We start from the raw sequence: 16,615 nt of genomic DNA, 5'->3' as shown, positions 1-16,615 counted from the left end.
GCAAATATATAACGAGAATCATCTGTTTAGAATGGAAAATCTAAAACACACGAATGCGGTAGCCAGTGGCATACCAACTTCACCTCTGTCCTGCATTTAAAAATCTTCCCATGCTAAATTTCACGTTTGTGCGTGTGCAAACAGATACCTATATAATATATACATATATAGAAAATAAGTAATCAAAATTCAATGAACGCTCCAGCTTGACTGGTATCCTAGAAGAACTTAGCACTTGACGTGTTTGGCAACGGACGGCAGGTTTTAATAACTTGCCGATACGGATGTTTACGTGCCCAGTTTCATTTTGTAAGCAACTCGTATCTATAAGTTGAATACATAACGACTAAAACATGTATAACACTATTCGTAAAGGTAGTTCGTAAAAGTAGTCAATACATAAGCTATAAAGACTGTCCAGATAGTGTCTCAGTGGACTTTTAGCAATAAATATTTGCTGGGCCTTAGCAGCTGCAATCTTAGCAACAGCGGAAGTTACGCCCGTGTGAGACGGGCCAGTCGACATATTCTAGAGCTATTCTATTTTCTCCTCTTTTGCCATTGTCCGCCTTGTTGTGCAGCAACATCATCATTGTCACAGTCTACTATCTACAACGAACGTACATGGACGTGGTCTCCATGTTAAAATCAAATTAAAACGGTGTCTCTAGATATGTGCTTGCTCGGCCATCAGAGTACCCATCCGTATGTGTCTTTCAGGTTATCACAATGACAAACGTGTTCGCGTGCATGAATGCGGCATCCACGAAGATTGTACGATTTGGGCGTAAATTTAACATTGTGAATGCTGGCGGGGTGGAACTGTCAAGTTATATGTTATGTGTCGTAAGTTAATTGTAATTATAGCGTTAACGAAATACAATGCAAATACGATCAGCAGCAAACCAGACGTATCGCGAGAAATCGTACCGAAATTTTTTCAAGTTGTCAAACTTAATCATCAATTCGAGCAATGATTGTTACTACATCTAGTAGATTAATGCACGTTATCGTTAACTTGCGTTAGTTTTAATCTTACGTTTTTTTCGCGCGTAGCTAAAGTAAATAATTTGGGTAAAGAAATTGTATTGAAAGAATCGTCGTACACGGCATTGTTCCACGTGATACGCTCATTGAAACGGTCGTTAAACGATAGTAACTGTGCAGATTAAATAGACCCATCAACCCATTTGTTATGCGCTATTGTATACAATGGATGCATAAGACACAACATATATGTCAGGGCTAAATTTCCCTAGTCATTGTTAGTTCATTCAGTCATTCTATGAATACGCTAGAAAAACATAGACGAAACATTTTTTCAGCAGATCCTTAGTTAATGAATAGTTGATAATTCGTTAATAGTTAATAAATAATAACAGTCGAAAACCCTTGGCATCTTTCGCTAAAGCTATTCTCAGAAAATCGGCAATGCGTACGTGTTCGTGCAGCAGAATTGGATGTGTCTTAAAAAAAAAACTAGGTGCGTTTATATAATGGTTATATAAGAAGAGTTCGTTAATAATAGAGAAAATGATTGATAATCCCGATCGTGAGAATGATTGATGGCCACATACCAACAACGGATAAGTGTACCTGAATGACAATCATCGTTTATCTGACAGCCTAACCTATTTTTCTTTATGATAGATATACGCTATTCTTCCTGTTAGCCTAGACGTACGCCCAGACCTGCCAGACTTAACATCGCCGTCACAGTTTAAGCATGGATTTATGTCTTTTAACTGTGGAGTGTATACGTATATATAATCCACTGCGATAGATTCTATAAGCTAGGTTGATCTACGCAGCTGTTTGAAAATGCACAGTAATAGTCCCTCGCGTATATATAGGTTTTAAGATACGCTGATGTTTTTCTTATTTATTATGTTAGAGAGAAAAGCACCGAAACAAATCTAGTAATGCAGGATTTTCGGAGAAATTGACGAAATACCACCAAAATCCATAATGCATTAAGAGTATATTTTCTGCCTGCATAAAATATCAGTTTTCTTCGAACCGTCCAAAAGGAAACCAACACTTAAACAGCTTTCTACTATACTTAGCAAATACTTACAGTACAAGAGGTTCGTCTGATTGACAACGATAGAACGTCGTAACATCGAGGCCTTCTAATGCGTCGCAATCAGCTCCGTATATGTTTTTGTTTAACCTTACATAATCGAAATGCGTTACTCGTAAGACTAACGAACTTGCCAACTATTCTTAGCACGAAATATATCCATGACACGGTCTTATACGGTACGTATTTAGCCCTAGGCGATATGTGTAGCTCGTTAAAATATCAGACACTCAATTGCTGCATCTGCCGGTTATTTCCTCCTAGAATATATTCTACTTTATCTATTTATTTATAGCTAAATGAAGACACACTCCGAATGCATATTGGCTCATTTGCGATAGCTAAAATCTATTTGCTTCACTTGGGTTTACATGGTTTATACAAGTCGTGTATAGAGGGGACTTCGGGCAATCACAATCCCGTGTTCATCGATTGACGCAAATACACCATTGTGGCACGAACGACAACAATCCAAATGGAAAAATGTATTATGTGTACTAAGTAACGAAGTCAACATATGACTGAGTTGGAGAAAACCTAATTTTAGGATAGCAGTAATCACAAATTGGGCCAAATTTTTCTTAACGGTTCTATGTAAATTTTCGCTTTCAATAATCGTTTTTACATTTTCGACATCTTACACCCTTTCATCAAAACCCAGCTACTAAACTCTACATCTCCATGAACTTCCCTTATTTAGCACGTAAAACGCAACGTCTGTGCCTTTTATGTGCGTTGTATCAACTATGAAGACAGTTGTTACGTGCTATATTGTTTTCGTGTTAACGAATAGACATGTCAGTTGGGTGTTGTAGTTTCTCTGAAGTCATTCCGAATCGACGAGGACGCGTCCATACCGATGAATACATTTTGTGACTTGTCTTGGACTTATTAAAATCCAAGTTACATTTTTATGTTGATTAGTCTTTAGATAGATTTTAGTTACACGCTAGGAAACAACGTATCACTAACAGGAGAAATAGATGAAGACAGGCGCACCCCGAAGCGCCTCCTCTCCTGGCAGGCTGCTTTTTCGCTTCAGAATCTGAATTCGAGTGGTAAATGGAAATACAATACATGAAAGGACTGAGGATACATGAAAACTATTCTCCGATACTGTTTCGTTGGCTGCACGCATGTGTACACGTGCATGCTGGCCCTTTCATCCCCTTCGACCGATCGACCACCTAGGAACCCACATGTGGCCCATCCCTTGGTGAGACAAACTATCTTGCCAATACATGCCGTAAGCGAGCACCGTAGTTTTTTAGGTAATCAACCCGCGTCAAACGAAGACGAAGAAGAAAATTATATATTCGGCTGATTATTTCCGAAGGTGACAAACATTAATGATAGCAGCTCCGATAAATGGCCATGCACGGCCCATTTCCATCCTTTCTAGCAAGGTTGACCTCAAAAAACCAGTTAAGACCACTCTCGCCATAAAGGACGCCATCTGTCTGCTAATATTCACTGCAGTTGACTGGTGGAAACAAAATTATGGCATATGCGCAAGGTCGACAGTACAAGAGATAAAGCGATTATTCTGTAGTGTTGCAAAACCTGGCGCTTAAGAACAGCACATAGGAATAGCAGATCCTATTTTTCGCATTTCCGGAGGGTGGCAAGGTACACTGGCGACCTTTAAAGGATGGGCTGGCCTATGGACGGCAATTGCATGTTCATTTATCAGGAATGAAGATGCCAGTTTGTCCTAAACAAACAGCTATATAGGCTTTTGTAGCACTGATTACTTTTTCGTACAGGATACGAGTTCACACAGATGAACCGAATTATGTTTCGGTACAACCGATTGGCTTGCCATCGACGTAATTGCAAAAACACATTAAAACTCCGAAAGACCCTCGTACTTCCAAATGACTGACCTATTTTTTTTATAGTAGATGTTTTTAATGAAATTCGTAGAAGCTACGATAACATCCTACTGGGGTACAAGATCGATATTTACTGTCACCTCTTTGTTGATTTTACCGTATTTTTTTCCAATACGCTACTTCTAATATTTTCATCGTTCGTGAACAGCAACGTCCTATAAGCTTTTTAGTTCATTCTGTCTAGTTAAGTAAAAACCTTGCCATCCACTTATTGGGCCATAAAAACAGTGCTGCTGTAATACTCATACTATCCTACCATCTTTTTATATAATGGTATTTCATTGTTTATTTATTATGAGCTGACGCTTGACGTGCTGTCTTTGAAATAGTGGTATTTTTGAGAATAATTACTCCCTTCCAAACATGTTCCATTATCATCTTTGGCCTAACCCAAAACACAGACGTGGCCTTTTAAGACAGTCCAGGTTACAAACACCGTCATCGTCATCTATCGTAAAATGTAGCTTTACGATTAGCTAGACGACTTGTTGGGTTTGTTAGACTGCATTAATCACCAAATAGCAGACGACATTATATTCTGTCCTACGCTGTTATCCGTATTTAGTTATAATTTTATTACCATATAAAACCATACCATAAAATCATCCACCTAACCACAAAGTCGTGTTTTTGATGATAGCCCTATATATGACCCGTCTTGCCCGTTCCTTAACTGTTTAAAGGCTCCTGTAGTAGAGTCTTCGGGCTCGGCGATTATGCAGTTTCTTTCCGTTTTTGCCCTCGATCTGTGGTACACCTAGTGGTCACGACAGCTTTGGTTATCTTCATTATGGTAATACGCAACAAACAGGAACAAACGATTAGCAGCCGGACCCAGTCTTTTACTTCTCTGCGATGGTGCTTGTCATATGATGGCATAATATTATTACGGAATGTTAGGTTCAGCCGCCTTCCATAGGGCACGAGCCTACTTCATACCAGCTTGCCATGGCTTGATTCTAGTTCTTGTTTACACAGAAATATATTGTATAAAGGATAGCAATTAGCATTTAGCAGATAACATTGTCGCCAAATAAACTTGTCCCCCATAACTCCGCAGGTAGAGTCTTGTCGACTAAGAGTTTAAGGTGCGAAGGCACTGAAAAGTTAGACTTGGGTTTTCAAAAGAAAATGAAAAGTTTTTTCCTTTTTGTCCGTTTTCGACCTTCGCGCCAATGTGATCGTTTGTTCGACATAGGACTTTTTTCCGCTACCTCGACGGTCCATTTCCGACATCCGGATGCATCGCGAATACATAAACAAAATTATATACAGAGTTGTTAAATACTTGCTATAGGGGTTGGCAGGGCTGGGACTTTGCAGCGAGCATTTCCGCCAACGAAAGGAAAACGGACGCAATCCTTCTCAAGAAAAATCGTTCATGAGTGGAGCCGCCAATCAGCTTATTCATTAGATATTTAAACATCTTAGGACCTATGCTTTCGATGTTTTGTAATCATTTTTACTGAACAAGTCCCTCCCTTTGCTCGGAAGCGTTGCTTACCCAGTCCACTCAAGACGTCTTACTTTTCACCCCGTTAATAAGTTAGAATACTGAATTTATCGTCCATTATTATTCATATATTTGTCGGATAAAGTATTACAGTAATAGTACTAATATTAGCATCAGCTCTCGATTCTTCAGCTGATATATATATATATATATATATATATATATATATATATAGTCCTATTTTTATATATGTACTATTCAAAACGTGTAAGCAAAATAACTCCGTTTGCGGCCACAGCGCACAATGATCAGATGTTGATTAGCAGCAATAGTACATATTATAGAGTAATACATTAAGATCTTGCTGCGACGGTACTGCTAAACCCCATTTACAATCTTTGCGGTTACCAACAGTTTCCGCTGAGCGAACTCACTTCGTCAATCTAACTGGCTTCATCGTCATCGCTTCAAGCCGTTGTTACTTTCGTGGTTGTTTGTCGATGCATTAAACGTAGTATGTACTTTGTGTGTATGTGCGTGTATATATATATATATATATATATATATATGTGTATTTATGCATGTGTGTATGTGTGCATCTGCGCACGTAACGTTATATATATCTGTGTGTATATAGCTTACTACAATTAACATAGCAAGCCAATATATTACCACAAATTATATAAGCAGACTTTTGAATCATTTCATTAGCCATCATTCCATCCCCTCGTTCCCCCAGTTTTGTTCGGGCATCCGTGTGTCTCATCTGTTCCATTATGGTAGTGCTGTTTCAGTGTGGAGGAACAAGAGATTTCCCAGTATTGTACAGTTTTACAAAAATACAAAATAACGATTTGTTCTACCGCCTATCTCCTCTTTGTGTCTGTAGCTTTCCTTGTAAACCGTCCTGTATTTCATAGTAAACGTTTGAATTTGTGAAGTTTTCCGTTCTAAATGTCATATTTCGCGCTATTGTCATCTTGTTTTCACCCGCTTCGTTTGTCCAGTCACTTTTTCAATCGACGCCGAAACAACAACGGAACGTACGTAGACGTCCACGTTTTTGTTTTTAAATTTTGCCGCGTTAGTTGTGCACGACGCCGAGCATACTATAGTTTTCCTATTGTGTTGGTTGATGCTGTGACCGCGGGGGAGAAAAACGCTGCTGAAAACTGGGAAGAGGGCGTGACTGTCTGCTAGGTTAGCTTCGAGCGTACGTCTGACGGGTCACTGGTTGATATGCAAATCGCCACGTGTAGGTGGCGCTGCAATTTCAGCCTCGACTCGCTAACTGACTTCTGCTGCTGCTGATGTTATTGTTGTTGCTCTTGTTGTTTTTGCTGTTATTGTTGTGTTCTTGTTATTGTTGCTGCCGTTCATTGTTGCAGTGCAGATCTGGTACAAATTGTCACGCATGCGATATCATATCTGCTATTTCACACATGTACTGTCTTGTCGTCAGAATTCCTGGCCTGTCTGTTGTAGGCGTAACGCAGTGCTTGGCTAGATGTTTTTGAACATGTGTACTACTCGGCCAACACCTTCGATAACGAATACGTCTCCGGTCCGGTTGAAGCCCTGCCGCTTGTATACGACTTCGGCGGTGCATCTAGCCACGCACCAAACCATACGACCTGAAATGCAATAGCAACCGCGAAGATTCAGCTCACGATCATCATTTTTACTAGTGAATATATGTACATATTAAGGTATTCCTTTAAATGGGTCGAATTAGCTTTTACAAATCTAGATTCCTATGATACGAGCACTTCTGCTGCACCATGAAGTCCTTACAATCTCAGTATGCCAAGGTCCAGTTATGACAGTATATCCCTGCGTTTCCGCTGTTAAAAGTTAGACAAAAACTAACCGAATTGTCATATGAAGGTAAGCATCGGAGTGATTTGAATTATCTGTTACGAATAGCATTCCAAAGCATCTTGAGCTAAAATTTAAAAGAAAAAGTAGACTTACTAGGCTTCTTGCTTGCTTAGCATAGAAATAATTGAGAATATACTGACTCAGTAATTAAAAAGGCATCGAGCAGGCTTGATCAAAGGACATGTCGGTAACAGGTAGACGTATGATCCATTAGGACACACCGCTACCAGATTGCCAGGAGGCTAGATCTCGTCAACGGCTGTCGGCCCTAAACGCGCTGGTCTAGAGTAGTATGGCATAGGCTTAGGAGTTGAGAGTTGACTTATGCACTACCATAGTACCATGTATTTATTATCTAACAAAAAGGTAAACACTGAAAGTCTGAATATTTCTCGACATATTACATATTTATCACATAATCATTTAGAAGCAAATAGAAAATAGTGCGTGTGGGCACCCTCAAGCTGTTCAAACGAGCTTTAATGAAATTAGTCAGAACGCCAATATTTTACCTCCTCGCTCTTTAGAGCACCGGATACATGCTTCAATTAGTTTGGTTCCGAGTCCCTTGCTTCGCATTTTCGCAGCCACGGCGAAGCCCCGAATGCGCCACTGGGTGTTCCCCGCCGGCGTCGGGAAGTGCACCGCCGGAGCTTCGTCAGCTTTTACCTCACCGAAATCCTCCTGTAAACGGGCACGGATGAAAGCGAAGTCGTAGAAGAGAAGGCACGCCACAGGCCGTGCTAGGCACCAGAGATACCATGAAGATGAGTCATGCCATCATCCTAACGCTGTCACGTTTGAAAGCAGGAATGGAGAATCCAGAACACGAATTAAATAAATAGTGTTTATCTGGGTCGGAGTTGTGGGTTATCAGCGGGTCTAAACAGATCTAATCTGATCGATGAGTCGTCTTGTGCGATGTCCTTTTTTTCTTTAATCCAAAAAAACATTTCTACAGTCTATACCAGACTCGTGTACTATGATTACCTAAGAAAAAACGTGCATGAATGCGCACGTACATGCAAATTAGTGAAAATTCTGTTAAATCCAGCTAGTTAAAGGTGTCTTGGCGTTGTGCGATTTTACTAATGCGCACTTTCCAAAAGTATGGGTCACCTTTTGATTATAAATGCATTATCGAAAATCGCACTAAAACACTGCTCTATGTGAACTAGGCGAAGGGAATCTGCCCCTCTATCACTGTTATAGATACTTAAGTCCGATTCGTCTTTTCGCTAGGTTGGAAATACCTTTATATATGCCCCGTTACTCGAAACCTTATCTGTAATCGTTTAGAACGAAGCCATATCCTGTTACGTTCATTAGCACTTGCCTGCTTGCTACCCTTGCGTGCGGCGAGCTTCGTGCAATCCTCGTTTACGCATCATTTCTGATATTCAGGAAAAAAGTCAGATGCCGGGATGAGGTTCTCAGCTCTGATTTTTTACTGCTACTACTATATACGATATACTGGCTTTGAAATTCTGCCCAGATGGGAGTCCATTTGGATAGATCCATCCACTTTCATTTCAACGCTGTTATGTATTAAATTTTGTATCTACGTATGTATTTACGACGGATAAATATGGCCACCACCCTTAATGAACGTCGCCACCCTTAATTAGCACATGGCAAATCTTGTTTCTACTAACATTACATCTTGTGTTTAAGATAAGCATGCTTGACGTGCGTAACCAACTCTGCCAGGATTCACTGAACATTTAGCTGCTTCTTATTCGTCGTCTTTCATTCATTTTTTCAGCAGATCGCTTTCAAAGCACAAAATTATAGTCGAATTTTATAGTTTTACCGCATTTTTTCGTCATAAAAGCACTCTTCCTCTCCAACAAGCCACGCCATAATTTCGTTTCCTCTATGGCCGCCCTTTGAACTTCGAAAGGTCCAGCCTGTCTGCCATGCGACGACAGAAGGATTCCCAATCATTGTGTTATCTCATTGGCGGCTCTTCCGTACCAGAAGGCATTTAGCAAACTATTCTATTTCGTAGGCCTACTACTACTACTACGACAGTTGCTCTTTGTCTGCGTACATACAGTCTAATGTGAAAGATTCAAGAAGAACCGTCCTAACGCGGATAATAGGTTACAACATATTACACACTTTTCTAGGGAGAAGAATCTTTCTGGCGGTAATAGAAGTTAAACTGTCCTCCAAGAAATGTCAGCTGAAAACATGTTTCTTCAGACAAATCCCAATCGACAGCCAGTCACTTCACAATTCTCCATTCCTTAGTGTGGTACTTATGAATACGTTCGGCGCACGTTTATGTGCAAACATTTGAGGCAAAGTACGTATGTATAACGCACATGTAAAACGCAAAAATGGTGTCTGTTTTAGATTTTTTCTTGACAATCCAGTCGTATGCTGCCTGTCGACCGTTGGGCCGACAATACCCTTAAAAATGTAATGTCGAGTTCCATGAATGGGGTGATGTGAGGCCTTATCATGGAGAAAATAAGCGATAGCTATATAAAGATATGCTCAATATTAGAACTATGTATATGTAGAGCTATTTCGATACAGAATTGCTTTTAATAGGCTGCAATGGAAAAAGCAGTTTAAGCGAAACATTCGTGTAAATGTGTCGATGCCCACACACAATGTAGCAATGACGTCGTGTTATTTAGGAGTTAATTCAATGTATATTTCGTCACTAGAAACACGCGCCTAATCCCTAGACACTCCGTAAACGAGCAGGCTGTTGTCACACTGCGATTTATCCAATTATCACATTGTGTTATTAGTTTAAAAAGCTGATATATATATTGTAGTGAAAAATCAGGCGCGAAATAGGAAGACTTGTTTGTTTTTGGCTCAAATTAAGCCGTTCTGGTACTATATTGTATTGAGAGCCCTCGGCTTTTTGGACCTACATGCCGAATATAGCTATGACGCAACATCTACTGAGACGCTCACGCTCACCAATTATATAAATATAAACAAGTGTACTTCCTGATACGTGAAACGGTAAATAATTACCCTAGCTTCAACACCATTCAAACGATCGTAGCCAACTGACAGGTGCCAACTCGCGCTATAATGGGCCGGTGCTACTCAAACCTCTATATCAGTGCAGAATTGCAGTACGCCAACCATTGATACCTCTTAAATGTGTGAATCTTGATAGGCTGTAAATAGAAGGATGAAAAAAGGCTATTCTACGGAGGGGTAAATAAATAAGCTGATAGCCACTGAAAGGCATCGCGTTTTTTGCAGACTGTAGCAGTCGCTTCGTTAAATATCTACCTACGCTGAAAACGTGTGTGAAAATCGAGCCCTCGATCGATGAGTACATAGAATCGCTGTAACGTACTTCCAGTTAACTTCGTCTGTCGAACGCCGAGCAATCAACAAAGTGGGGTAAAACGGCCCATTTTATTATCAAGATATAACAGCGTCTATCACTAAAAAGCGATATTATATGATACGGTAACAAAACGCATACAGACAGCAGCATGATTTACTTGTAGGCTATGTCCTAGTTGTTGCCAGGGCAATTAGACTGGTCATTGCCTTAGCCACAGTTAGGATAAAAAAGAAAGCACTGGGTTAGTTGATATGCAAGGTAACATTTACATACAGGAAACATGGTGCCCATTTATAATGGCTGTACTGAACGCTACAATTATATCTGTCTGTTCGCCTGAAAATTGGGGGCAATAAATTATGCCTATCTCTCCAAAATCAAGGGTGACTAACCTGGAAGAGTGAAATGACTCCCACTAGCTCATTGGCGACAAAGGCTCCGAGATGAATCGATGTTTCGTTGTGATCACCCTCGTAAAAGACGACTTCTAAGTCAGGTCGGAGTACTTCACGTCGTAGCGGACATGTGTCTTCGTAATTGATCTGACGGATCTACAGCATATAATATTGTTAACTAAAATATCGACATCTTGTTTGGTGTGATCGCTGGTGTACGTTAATTTCCAATTATAATGCAGAATGACAGATGTAATTAGTAACTACCTACAGCGTACGGCATCTGAATTGGGACAAAGTTCGATCGTAACGGGCATGAGTTCATTCGGCGCCTTCGTTATAAGACGAACATCAGTTTCTACAAGAAGCATTGCCAACCAACAATGCGTTAGTTTCCGAACCCGGGCAAATATCAGCTACTACCATCTCTACGTGCTACATCAACGCCCATCGGAGATTATAAACGTTTCCCTGTTGACATTGTATCGCGTCGCCAATCGTATGTAATGCATGCCGTTGTAGAAGCACATTTCAACACGGCACAGCGAAAAATCCGCGACAAAGTCAGCCGCTGGCGTCGAAAAATGCATTTTAAATTGTCTCGATCCAGACGTTAGTGAAACAACGTACGGCGCAAATTGTTCACGAAAAATTCCGACATACAGCAGACTGACAGTCTTTTTCCTCTGAAGATACATTTTTCTATAGTCGATGTAAAAACGAATTCGTCCATGTGCTGCGTGTGGTGCCCAGTGCCATAGTTTTTTCAGGAAGGTAAACGCTCGACGACAACAACAATTAATCCACATGTTCTACAAGCTGTTGTGTAATCGGAAGTGCCTGAAAGAAAACTCTTTCACACGACGGTGTATCGGTTTAGACAAGCCGATGGGTCCGGGGTTGGCTGCTCGGGAGCTACGTTAGAATGAGCACAGGTGACCGTCACGTGGACCACATTTGGCCTGTCGTATTACTATGTATCGAACGTTATTGAGCAGAAGTCCAACATGACAACGCTCGACTTGCTCGCCAGTGTTTTTTCAAGGCGCTCGCAAGATGGCAACAGGTCTGCGAGTGATTTAGCGCCCCAACTGAAGCTGTAGTCGCGCTCGGTTGTGAATACACATTCCAAAAAAATCGATTTAGATACAGTCTTAGAAACGAAACTTCCAAAGTGCCGTCTTCTGTACGTACGCGTACAGGAGACGGCACCTTTTTTTACTGAATTTAACTGACTTTTTTTAAAAAAATTCGTTACACAGCACAGTCTTGCCCATATCTAAGGTGATATTTGTTGTTTCCAGCTCTTGAAAGCGAAATAGTTCTCCTTTTCGTGTTTATGTCCGAGTTGTATAGATGATTCACAAAGGAAGCAAAAACAGTTTGGCTCGCGATAACAACGGATGTGTTTACAGTAGGTAGGACATTGTCACTGAACACGAAAATTGTCACATCGAAATCCTATGCAGTCGGTTAGGAAAGAGACTACTGAAGTAGCCATTGTTGTGGAATGAACAGGAAAAACTGCACGTTTCCTTTTAGCTAGCAATGTATTAATAATTATGCAGACAAAGGCAGAGACCGTAAGAATGGTAGCGTATCAGATAGTTAGAATCTAGCACTCACTCCCGTGATTCTCCGCTATAGCTTCTGGGAACATTGTTTTTTTCCATGCATCGGCAGACGAACAAGTTGTCGAGCGTGCTAAAACAACAGCCATCTTGTCGACCGTCGGACCCCAATTGAACGAAACTGATTGATTTCAGTGTCATGAAGTGTTTCTAAAGCTATATACATAAGATTGTACTGCATTTTTTCCCCGTGTATTAACTGCTGTTTTACGTATAGGACGATCACGGTTATGAGTATGCTTGCGTCGTTTCGTTCAGGGTGCCAAGGATACGAACTCAAGACTCATTATCATAACCTACAAATGATTTTACCTGCATTTTCTAATAAAAGGAATAGATTTGTGAAGTACTAGTGATAAAATTGTCGACGACAAGATACGCCAATAATTCGAAAGAAGTCGTAGCATGTACAAAATGATTAGCCATTAGGCTAAAATTCTCCAATAAACGAGCAAGTCTGACGCCGTGATGAGCTGCAGCGCAATGCATATATGGCGTCGAAAAAATCTATTCTAGGTTAAGGGGGGGAGTACTTTTTCAGCAGTGACTGCTATACAGTCTCTGTTCATTGGAATATGTAAGACAAAGCGACTCGCTACAACTACTGCGTCGAGGAGAACCAACAAATAACCAAACAGTAGGCATTAATATATTGAGCTAGACCAATGCATCGTTATCATTACTGCTAGGATTCAAAGGCTAACCTACGCATCTGCTTGTTAATGGGGGAAAAAGCATGAACAAGAACAAATCCAAATGATCCTGAAGTGTTATTAAGACGGCAAGAATCAAAACTGACCACAACGTCGATGGATTCAACGGCTAACGGTTGCGTTGGCTCCTGAAGTTTGACGTTTTCATCTGACGGGGCCATCAGACCTGCAATAAGTACATTGAGCAAAATATAAAAATTTAGATATTTGGCTGATCTTCAATGAATAGTTGTACTGTTTTTGTCTTTACACCCAGACCTTTTTCACTAGCTACTTCATGCTAGCGTTTCTGTATTTCGTGCGTTCTAGTGAAGCTTTTTCCAGGTAGCTTAATGTAATATCCGATGATTTTATATGCATCATGTAATTAACTTTCAAATAAGTTAGGTTATTAGAGCGAACAAACCTTTGCCGCGTTATAGCTTTACTCAAGTCATGAGAAAAATGAGAAGAATACAAAATTTCAGTTCCATAAAAGGATAGCTGATTGTAAAATCTGTACTTTGTCCTTCTATAGGAGGGGAGAGACTGGCGTAGACTAAAAGCTGAAGTGCTTGTACGATAAGACGACATAAGCGATGATATAACCCAGGCCAGATTTTTGAAGATGAAAGAACCAATGAATAAATTCAGCAGGGAAGAACCCTAAAAAAAAAAAAAAGAATGTCTAGTTTCAGTGATTAATCTGTTTTCGAATCACGTTACACTTTGTCGGGCAGTAGCACATTTTCTGAAGATCGCCGCAGAGGCCCATTCCGGGACACAAAACACACACGAGAATCATATTGTCCATATGTAGGGGGCGGAAGTTGGCAATAATATCTTCAATGGCACTCGAGACACTTCTGAAAGATTTTCTTTGGAAATAAATGCGATGCTTTCTTGCTGCAGTCTCTTCTGTAATGGTGCTCAGCGTAAAGCTGCTTCCTTGTCCAGCGGCTGTCGATGGGACAGGCTTACTGCCACTGGTCACAAGTTTTGCGAAGTCCCTTTTATTTGTACTAACGGAAGTTGTTCTATCCTGTAGGTTCCGGCGGTACATCAATACAACGTTGTTTTTTAGAAAAGCGCGCTGGCTGCTCTCGCCAAAAATTTGCCAGCTCTCTTATAGTCGGTGCTCGCGTACGGGTAAGTGCATATCGATATTGTTGATTACCGATTACCAGCTGTCTGCGCCTTAATGCCAATCGTCAGGCTCTTTGCGGTCCTTTGTAACTCCTCTGCCGCTATTGGGTCTAGGCATAGTCTAGGCATGTATTTTTGCTGACAAATAAGCACACAAGTATTGTTCACACCGCACATTGCTGCCGTCGCATTGCCAAACAAAGGGCATAAAGATAACCTCCTTGCAGCTGCTGACCATGGAGAACCCGTCTGAGCGAGAACCCTGTGCGCGCCTCTTTAGACAAACAGCGTTTTCGCTGCAAGGGGTGATAACAGTCACAGCAGTCGTAGGGAGCACCGTTCCGATACACGCAGGACGAATATGCGTTTTTGTCTGCGTATCGATGTTTGCATAAATGTCTCTCTGTAGCCACTTCTCGCTGTGTGTGCGCGTACGTGTGTATGTGTGTAAATTACTAAACTACAACAAACGGAACAAGGCTAACGCTGAGGAATAGGTGAAGCAACCCGACAGACGAAGCAAAGGCAATAACCCGTGCGGGTATTGCCCGTCTAGTTGTAATCTATTATAACCACTATCAGGAGCGCCACCTTTCGGCAAGAACAGAAAAGTAAACATTTCTTTCGCATGGCACTGCGTTGGTGGCCTCGTCGCTTGATTGTATCGGTTCATCATCATCATCATCATCCGCACCGTACAACAATCATCAAGAGAGCTGAAAGAATGTACGTGAGAATCCGTGCCTTTAACTAGTATCTCTATTTGTTGCATTGACTTCGCCCGTCAAACTGGGTTTGACCTATTTCAACTTAACACAACTACTGTTGATACGGGATCAAAGACTGCGTCGTGTATTCCACGATTGCTCTCTGCAAATATGGGGACGCTATGCATATTTTTGCTCAGGTTTGACACATTCGATACTTATTTTCCATATATTGCTGAGCTTTCACTGTTCTATAGGGCAGCGAACAAAAATCTCGGCTTATTTGGGTACCAACTCCCAAGCGCAATCCATTAAACGGTCCTCCTGAAGACGGGACACTCTGTGAAGGCGAAGGAGCATCAACTTTTCTTACCCGCGTGATTCGACAGTGCGCCTAAATGATGACAATAAGTGACCACGAAACAGCAGCCACATTGGCTTCCGTTCCTCAAGGTCGTAGACCCATCCGAGTTCGGTGCAATATCTATCGACATGTCCCTAAAAACACTATTCTTTCTTTCCGCTTGCGGTCTCTACGCCCCCTATTTCATTACGCTCACATGAGTTAGGCCTTCGACAGTTAACTGTATATATTTGTGCGCTACAGTAGGTATTAGATATCTAGAGTAAATATCGATTTTTTTTTTTTAACGCCATCTACATAAGAAATACGCGCTTCGGACTATTATGAACGCGTGGGGTTGGCTCCATACGTGGTGACTGTCCGGTAATAAGGAAACGGTATTTTAGTGAAGCGCTATCTTTTTCGATTTATAGCATGGTTCAGAATGCTTCGATCCCATCGATGGCCATATTTTTTTAGAATACCATAAGAAAGCATACGAAAAATTGAAACAAACGAAATATGTATGCCATTGTATGGTGCTATACAGGGAATCTCCCTGCGTGAAGGTGAGGAATAGATCTAAGGCTAAACATAAGTCTAACACTATAGGCGTTCTAATAAAATTGATTTTTGCTTGTAACGGTTTCTGTTGCTGTCTCACCATACAAAGGGGTCTTGCATTATATTATAACAACCACAGATGTCATATAATGCAAATTCAAGAGATCTGGTATCATCGTGTATAAATTTATCCACACACGCCATCACAACCGTTTGTCTTTTTCTAATAAAGAAACGTTGCTTGTTTGGGCTTACGGGGCGGCTACCAGTCCAAAGCGCATAGATATTATGTGCAGTTTTTAAGCTAACTAAAAACAGCCTAAGATCGTCCGATTGTCCTGCTCTCATGTTCGATTGTTTTTTTCTTTCTGCGGGAAACCGTAAAATACTTCTAGACTTTCAGAACAAGATCACATTCAAGATTGTTCGCAACCAGCGGACGCGGGTCACAGCCGCGAAACGCATTATGTAAGTCGTGTACACGGAAAAAAAAA

The 16,615-nt window shown here is 40.9% G+C and overlaps 1 protein-coding gene across 9 annotated transcripts in view; it reads right to left on the bottom strand.

Moving 5' to 3' along the window:
- Positions 1-2,400: 2,400 nt before the first annotated feature.
- The window catches only part of LOC111243378 (uncharacterized), a 45,251-nt gene continuing 31,036 nt past the window's right edge, over positions 2,401-16,615 (bottom strand). For 7 of the 9 annotated variants that reach the window (XM_086977049.1, XM_086977052.1, XM_086977060.1 and 4 more), the window contains 4 exons: positions 13,469-13,548; positions 11,036-11,194; positions 7,825-7,996; positions 2,401-7,065 (listed from right to left, as the gene is read on the bottom strand). In XM_086977049.1, coding sequence (XP_086833175.1) covers positions 6,935-7,065; positions 7,825-7,996; positions 11,036-11,194; positions 13,469-13,548 — 542 coding nt within the window. In that variant the 3' untranslated portion in view covers positions 2,401-6,934. Of the gene's footprint in view, positions 7,066-7,824; positions 7,997-10,315; positions 10,465-11,035; positions 11,195-13,468; positions 13,549-14,087; positions 15,040-16,615 lie in introns of those variants that run through there. The other 2 variants (XM_022788833.2, XR_015318793.1) reach the window with 2 other exon arrangements.

Source organism: Varroa destructor, unplaced genomic scaffold (assembly GCF_002443255.2).
Source record: "Varroa destructor unplaced genomic scaffold, Vdes_3.0 BEIS01000001.1, whole genome shotgun sequence".
Classification (NCBI taxonomy): Eukaryota; Metazoa; Arthropoda; class Arachnida; order Mesostigmata; family Varroidae; genus Varroa; species Varroa destructor.
Note: the sequence above shows the minus strand (reverse complement) of the source record. Positions and strands in the feature narration are given on the sequence as shown.